The sequence below is a fragment of the Diuraphis noxia genome, unplaced genomic scaffold (assembly GCF_037042655.1).
Source record: "Diuraphis noxia isolate RWA-SAM2 unplaced genomic scaffold, SU_Dnox_SAM2 contig0001, whole genome shotgun sequence".
Taxonomy (NCBI): Eukaryota; Metazoa; Arthropoda; class Insecta; order Hemiptera; family Aphididae; genus Diuraphis; species Diuraphis noxia.
Window position 1 is genome coordinate 8,341,370 of NW_028301711.1, and position 7,674 is coordinate 8,349,043.

Below are 7,674 nucleotides of genomic sequence, written 5' to 3' on the forward strand. Positions count from 1 at the left end.
TTATATATGGCATTAAATACGACCATTGAAATTGCTTACAAAAGAAAAAAATATATATAAAAAAAATTATATATGTTATATAGAGAGCTAAGCGAAGACTGCACGCATACTGGTTTAGGGCAGGTCAGTGTCGTCGTTTCATGGGATCTTACAATATTTCGGGGTGTACAGTATAATTGCCTGCGGGCCGCACCGGCGGACGCGACGAAAGCGCTGGAGGCGACGGGCGGCGGACAACTGCTATCAATTGTAAGATCCCACGAAACGACGACACTGACCTGCCCTAAACCAGTATGCGTGCAGTCTTCGCTTAGCTCTCTATATAACATATATAATTTTTTCAGTGTTTATATCAGTGTTTAACATACATAATATTCTCTCGAGTTCTAACATATTTCTAAACAGTAGTTTTATTTTTTATTAATTTTATAAAATGAATTTTATATCAATGTTTTTCTCGTTTTTAACGTGTATCCTTAATCAACATGTGGAAATATGGTAAGATTTATAATAGTATGTCAAAAGAAAAATGAAAAGAAATTATTCACTTTTTTTAATATTTATTTAGCGATAATCATTATCAAAATGATGGTGGTGATGAAGATGAAGATGAAAATCCCTTCCTAAATGAAAACTTTGAAGCCAATAGCGAGTATGAATATGATTCTGATGATGGAGAAATTTTGTAATTATATTAATCATGTTAATATAATCTTTTAATAAAGTGTATTTATTTATTTTATTTTTAATAGTGATGATGGTATAGAATATGTATGGAACATGCTTAATCTCATGGATGCCGATCTATCTTACTACTCGCAGTTAAATCTGAGCGAGCGTAATATGATGGTTACAGAACTATGGCAAGAAATCATGTTGCATTTCGAAGAAATGAACTTGGAACAGACAGTAGGTCTTCTTCTGTTCCGTGGATCCAATTACATCGAATATGTAGATTGCGATATTGAAGGTGATGTCGGAATGATTTTAAGGGCTGAAAGTGTTGTAAGTATTGAAAATAACATTTAATTTATATTATTTCTGAAACAAATAATTGCATAGGCATACTTAACTGGATCATCATCAGAAATGGAAATCAGAGATGTGGTTATGGCTTATACACAAGCTGAAGTTTTACTCCAGCTTAAATTTGAAAATAAATTATTAGCTCGGGACGAGGACGAATTAGAAGAATTTCATAATAAAGTTCGAAAGATAACCTCAGTGTGGGGATTATCGGATGTGGTTTCATATGGTATACTAAGCAAATTGTTTAACTCATAATATATTATATATAAATATTTTAACTGATGTATGATGGTACATATTTTAGCGAAAGTAATTATTGAAAATATAGCAGTAGTATCAGTAATATATTATTTTTTTTTTTTTTTAAATTATGATATACCTATTTTTATTTTTACATATTTAGACTAAAATATATAATAAATAATTATAAAACTGATTACTCAATGTATTTCAATAAAAAAAAAAACTTTATTATAAAAACAAACAAAGTAAAACATAGGTGTATACAAATATTTTTACATAGGTATATAAAGTTATTTTACATGTACACACATCGCTCCCACCTCGACTCTAATCCGTTGAACAATACAGTCATACAAGTATTCTAAGCGAAGAAAAAATCTTGGTGATTTTAGTTGTAATTCAATTGGAGACATTTCTTTTCATTAGGAGATATTAACTAATTGATTTTCGACAATCAAACAAATATCAATTTTGAAATTCGTATGCTGTGTTCAAGCTTCTCGACAAAAATCCAAGATCTCCGGTTTATATTTGTTCTTTATCATTCCTATACAATTCAAAAATATTACAAAATAAATAATTTTAAAAACATAAATTGTATTAACTTACTCTAAACTATAATGTCCATGAGCTAAGGTATGGATTTTGTCCTCTAGAATAACTCTCTTATCATCAAAGTTATTGTAGGTTAATTTGTTCGATATTATAGTCCTGAGCTGGTGTTTGAATGATCGGATGGATACATTTTGACTGAAAACGTCTAAATCACTGTCATCAAACAGACACTTCTTATGGTCATCGAATGTCATGTGATTCTTGACCACGTGCCCACGGATTCCCTTGGCTTTGATCTTCTCCTTGCCTTGTAAAATATATGCGTATGACTTTGCCCTCAACGCACAAAACTCTGTCATAACGAGTCCATCCGTCTCGTCGGAAAACAAACCTGGGATCTTCTTACGGTCAGGAATGTAACACGGATGGTCTTTCGGGAGATTTGCTGTATCCATCTTGTCTAGCAAGTTTGCGTTATTTGCTAAGTCCTGGTAAAAGTCATCCGTAATAATATGGTACACCAGTGAATCTAAAAAATTAATTTTAATCAGTATAAGAAAATAAAATTGGTTTTAAAATATTTACCTGTATCTGTATACATGAGTTCTATTTTTTTACCATAATGTTTTTGCATGACATCGTAATGGTACTCATACATAAGAGTTTTACTTATTTCAAGTACTGCAAAACCTATGATAAACAAATAATCAATTAATTTGAGATTAATAACATTAAAATATAATATTTGTGTTTGTGTGTGTAATAGTTACCTATATATATATTGGCTTATCAAATTTAATTTCCTTATTCTCTAGCGACACAGCTGATAGATTCTCGTTATAAGTTGTACAGTGCTTAAACGTTGACTTATTTATAAGTTTCTGCAAACACTTTTCACTGGATACTAACTTAATTTGTATACGTTGGCGAACATTTTCCATCGTCTTGCCTGGAAAATCATAAGAAAATGTTATGAAAAATTAAAAAAACTAAAATTTATAATAACATACCAAATACTGCATTGTTCATTAATTTAAAAAAATCTTTCTCGAAATCGTTTGTGGCCTTCTTGCGTAACTTAGTGTTCAGGTTGATGTAATCTGCCAACCATTCCGACTGATTAAACTCAATGACTCTATGCACCTTTAAATATTATAACGTTAAAAATGTCTTCATCGCAGAATTGTTGTAAATTAAATGCTTACTTTATCTACTTTAAGGCCGTTTTTAATGGCTTGCTGTAGATTACGGTAGTGGACAATATAATTTTTCTTGGGCTCTAATGTTGCCATTAGTTTTTTCACTTTTGAACCAGTAGGTATACCGTTCTGCGGTAGAAAAGGCAAGTCGTTGTGTTTATCATGTAATTCTTGCGGATAGGATATATCCACCTCGTATATCCTTCCTATGGGCGAAGTATCAGTCAAATTGTTCAGTTTGTCGAGTGTTGGTTCAACCCATTTGAACCCCCCGTATGGCATGTATTGTGACATGGCCCATCCATACAAGTTATTGCCTTAAATTAAGAAAAATATACCTATTTAACTGAATAAATTAAAATTATAAAAAAACTTACAGTCTTGGTATATCAACCATGATTTTGGATTTGCCTGGTCATAATCTGGAGTATTTTTGTGGTTCGCCTTGGCGTATCTCATACTTGCTTGTGTGAGACCACCACGTATACCTAAAATAAATCATATATGTATTATTAAATAGTAACACTATATTATAAAATATTATATCATTACCTTTCTCGATCATCAGCAACATATCATAGTCATGAAGTAGTTCGAGCTTCATTGAAGTATGTTTCAACATCGCATCAAAAGAAAAGCCTGGACAAGTATAGTAGAACGCCGGGTCCAGGCTATAAGTTGTCAAACAAAGGTCTCGGAAGTTCTCGAACACATCAGCTAACAGCATGATGTCGATTTTAAGATACAGATCTGAATACTCTCCAAGCGTATGACAGTTGAAATGGTTCCAAACAGTCTTTGCAAATGTATATTCCTCATCCTTAATGTGTTCTTCTGTTAATGTACTGTAAAAATCTGTTTTCTTCGGCAGATGCGTTTCCTTCAGTTTGCTCCAGCCATCCGTATACTCATAAGGGTAAACACCTTTACGAGTAACGAGTGGCATGTCTTCAATTGGAAAATGTTTTCTCGTCTCTCTGAACTTCTCCAAGTCTGGTGTTATTAAATTTTTGGCTAACGTCGATAAGCTGGAGGCCATAAATCTAAATGTATCTATAAAGCGGATTGTGAAGGAGTTGTTGATATATTTCGAAAACGAAATGAATTTCTCCTCGCTGTTTGGTATTACAGAAATTGTGCTCTTGTCATATCCAAGCTCAGTTACCAAAAAGTGAGCATCATAGTTGGTTAAATTGTGAAAGAAAACCGGTACAAAATTTGGTTTTTGAAGCTTGAGATTACATGAATTACATAAACTTTGTCTAAATTTTCCCGATAGATGGCAATGATCAGCTACATTATGGTTTTCTTTGGAAAATCTCTTTTTACATAAATTACATGCCTTACATAATTCATATGTGCGTCGCTGTTCCGGTGTCATTATAATTGGTGTGTTTGTTTTGAGCAGTTTGTCTATTTTTTCTGCTATTTCCACAATACTTTGTACAAAATGTTTTGCTACCTCTTTATTTTCATTACTTCCGCGGTATATAACTGGTGATGTTGGTATTTCAAATTCTTCAAGCAGTTCTTTTGGTATGTGATCATCTGCCTTTACGAAAAAACCATAACTCATAGGCTCGTGATTTTGAATTACAGTTGTATTTTTTCCTTTTTTCTCGTTACATTTAACGAGAAGCGCTTCGAAGTCGGCATAAATAACTATGGGGTGGCGTTGTGTTTTTTGCCATGCATCAAACTCCAACATTGTACCGGGGTCAGGCATCTGAGGTAAAATTGGTTTATGCGATCCACATATCAATTTATGCTGATCAAGTGCTGCTTGTCCACATAGCGTATTTTTGCGAGGTTGATTATCATAGGATGTAAAGCAACGTTTGCAAAATATTACATGACCGTCATGTGACGTTTTTTGTGTTCTAACAAGCCGGGAAAAATTAGAGATGTAGGTGTAGTGGCTTTTATCACCGTTGGTAATTAATAGTAGATCGAAATGATCTTTTTTTTCTTCATCCGCAACTTTAAGTGGGAAAATAATATGTTTTTTATTCTTTTCTTTTTTTAATCCAAATACATTGACAGACGTGTTCATGTTATTTTTCTCAAATTTTTTTATTTCTGTGATGGGTGTCGGGAATGTTAAACCATCGAAATTAAATTTATCTTCGAGCGATGTATAATTTTCAGTTATAATAGTTTTGTTATTACCCGTAACGTATCTTGCTAGGATTGCCCACTTGAAGCACTGTTGGTCCGAGTTTTGAGGATTGATAATTGCTTTTTTATTTTTAACGTCCTCTGGAAGTGTTATATAAGACGAACCCCCCATAGGTGTGTAATTGTATAGTCCTAATAATAAGCCGTCTATTGCTTCCAAAGTAAAGCCACTTCCTTTAGATGTATAAACATCCTCTTCGACCAATAATTTTACGAACGCTTGTTCTACTATTGAGTCGATATCCGTATCCATAAAAATTTCTCTTGCTGAAGTTTTAAACGCACGGTTCTCTGCTGAATTCTCTACGTTTGGCCGACTGAACGTTGCCTCGAGTTTCAAGTTGAATTTAATTGGGTGATTTGTCGACGATGATTTAAGTAATTGAATTAAGTCTTTTTTTGATGATACTAAAAATGCGCTGAAGTTGTTAAAATTATCTGTATTTTTCTTATAATACCAAATGATTTTATTAGAGAGCGATGAACCAGTCTTAACAAAACCGGGGGTTTTAACGATAGTCATGCGTGTTTTTTTTGCATTTACTGCTTCGTTTGAATTTTCCGCATGTACACGCTTAAGATCATTGCGATTTGAAGCCGAAGGAACTGAAATAAAATAAATAATTTACTATTATAATGCTAAAAATTATAGAAATATGTGTGTAAAGATAAATTGTTGTTATAAATATAAACGTTTTTTTAATAAAAGTATCTGAAGAAAAATTAAGAATTAAAAATTTTTTTTAGTGATATGTTTATCATATGGAACACACGATTGAGATAGATCTACAAATACTAAATAGTATTACATACATGTATATGTAGTGTGTATATATTATGCAAAAGCAAAAACAAAAATGATATAGAGGTCTCAGATATAGCAATAATATACATTATTCTTTTGTGTAATAATATTAATAATAAGATGTTTAAAATGCCTACGTTCGTAATAATATAATAACTAATTATAACTTTAAATATGTTTATTTGAAATATTATCAGATTATTTTAAATATATACTTACTTTTGTACATAGTACTAGTAAATATATGAGGGGTGTTCATAATATTATTTTATTATATATATTTATATTATTGTTATATCATAGGAGGTGAATAAACATATGAATGATATATTTACCATTATAATCGTAAATATGTTCAGCTGTTTTAAAAAAATCTTGAATTTCTCGCTTGGTTATGGTTGGTTCTTGTTGAATTACAATACTTGAACCTGAAAATAGTATTATTATTAATTAGATACTTGAAAAAAATTATTCATTGAATAAATTACACTTTTTTTTTTTTTAAACACCTTTATTATATATTTATATATTGCATCTATAATGCATATATGTTTTATTGTGATGATTAAACATGAAATACGTAGCCTTAACTATGAATAATTTATCTAATAGATCTGAATATTGTATTTAAAAATTACTTACGGTGTTTTTCTTTGATATGTCTTATGAGGTTATCTCTTCGTGTGAATATTTCCGAGCATAAACTGCATGAAATCGTGCATGAAATCGTATTGGTTACATCGTGTGACTTGGTATGTCTGTGTAGACTACCGATCCTAGTAAATGTCTTATCACAAATACCACATGAGAACATGATTATGTATTTATGTATGTTGAATGAAGAAAACTATACACGACTTGACTCTTCAACGAATAGATAGGTAATGAAATATAGTAAAATATTTGCTCTTTAAATATCAGTGTGAAATGATTTTATAAGCGCATGCGCACAATACTAGAAATATCAGAAGAAACCAAACTATGGTGTTAGCTTTAGTAAAATAAATAATTTAATTTTTATAAAATATTTGTGAACACTTTAATACTACTTCGGAACTCTGTAAAAACACGACTTGACAATTGAACGTTAATACACGGACTGATTTCGTTTCACTTAATGCACTAATTTCTTGCTAGTAATCACCAAAAATATTCAGACATGTCTCTATAGGTGTGTAGACGGTTAATGAGATAAAGGCGTGAGAAAGGGTGGTAGGGATAGAATGGAATGTGTGTACTTGTAACTATTTGCGAATTTGTGTGTGTGTGTGTGTGTGGCATGAACGAACAATGGTGGTGGCGGCGGTGGTGGCGGTGGTGTCATTGTGGACTAATGTCTCCTATATGGTATCGTGTATATTTTAATAGGTAAAATACCACAAAGGATCAATATAATAGTATACCAGAATATTATATTTAAAAAAAAAAAATTCTTTCATAAGGGGAAATAAAAGAGGAGATAATGTGGGAAGGGGAAAAATATATGTCAGTCACGTACCTGACAGTCGTGATTAATGTAGGTTAATAGGTGTTGCGGGTTGCCTATATTGAGTAGTTCATACAAGTTTGGGAGGTGCATGTACTGAAATTGCCTATACTGAGGATCCCTATGCTTTTACGTGTAAAATTTAAGGGGGAGGTGATCCAGAACTGTATATTTTATAC

The 7,674-nt window shown here is 31.8% G+C and overlaps 2 protein-coding genes across 2 annotated transcripts; one reads left to right on the plus strand and one right to left on the minus strand.

Annotated features, from left to right (window-relative positions):
• Positions 1 to 433: 433 nt before the first annotated feature.
• Positions 434 to 1,284, plus strand: LOC149059414 (uncharacterized). The gene is made up of 4 exons (XM_089224087.1): positions 434 to 498; positions 569 to 685; positions 753 to 1,005; positions 1,063 to 1,284. Exons 1-4 carry the CDS (start codon positions 434 to 436, stop codon positions 1,282 to 1,284), a joined length of 657 nt encoding a protein of 218 aa, XP_089080213.1.
• A 593-nt stretch (positions 1,285 to 1,877) lies between these two features.
• On the minus strand, positions 1,878 to 6,971 carry LOC149059415 (uncharacterized). The gene is made up of 9 exons (XM_089215836.1): positions 6,652 to 6,971; positions 6,345 to 6,437; positions 3,579 to 5,810; positions 3,404 to 3,514; positions 3,033 to 3,343; positions 2,838 to 2,970; positions 2,605 to 2,776; positions 2,413 to 2,522; positions 1,878 to 2,356 (listed from the first exon to the last, which is right to left on the minus strand). Exons 1-9 carry the CDS (start codon positions 6,821 to 6,823, stop codon positions 1,878 to 1,880), a joined length of 3,813 nt encoding a protein of 1,270 aa, XP_089071962.1. The 5' UTR covers positions 6,824 to 6,971.
• Positions 6,972 to 7,674: the final 703 nt, after the last annotated feature.

Bases quoted from the DNA above. Each gene is read 5' to 3' on its own strand.
- LOC149059415 (XM_089215836.1), bottom strand. From the start codon at position 6,823: ATGTTCTCATGTGGTATTTGTGATAAGACATTTACTAGGATCGGTAGT. The intron at 3,344-3,403 runs GTAAGTTTTTTT...TCTTAATTTAAG, and splicing joins ATGGTTGATATACCAAGACT to GCAATAACTTGTATGGATGG. The intron at 2,777-2,837 runs GTATGTTATTAT...ATGATTTTCCAG, and splicing joins AATGAACAATGCAGTATTTG to GCAAGACGATGGAAAATGTT.
- LOC149059414 (XM_089224087.1), top strand. From the start codon at position 434: ATGAATTTTATATCAATGTTTTTCTCGTTTTTAACGTGTATCCTTAAT. The intron at 686-752 runs GTAATTATATTA...TATTTTTAATAG, and splicing joins TCTGATGATGGAGAAATTTT to TGATGATGGTATAGAATATG. The intron at 1,006-1,062 runs GTAAGTATTGAA...ATAATTGCATAG, and splicing joins TTTTAAGGGCTGAAAGTGTT to GCATACTTAACTGGATCATC.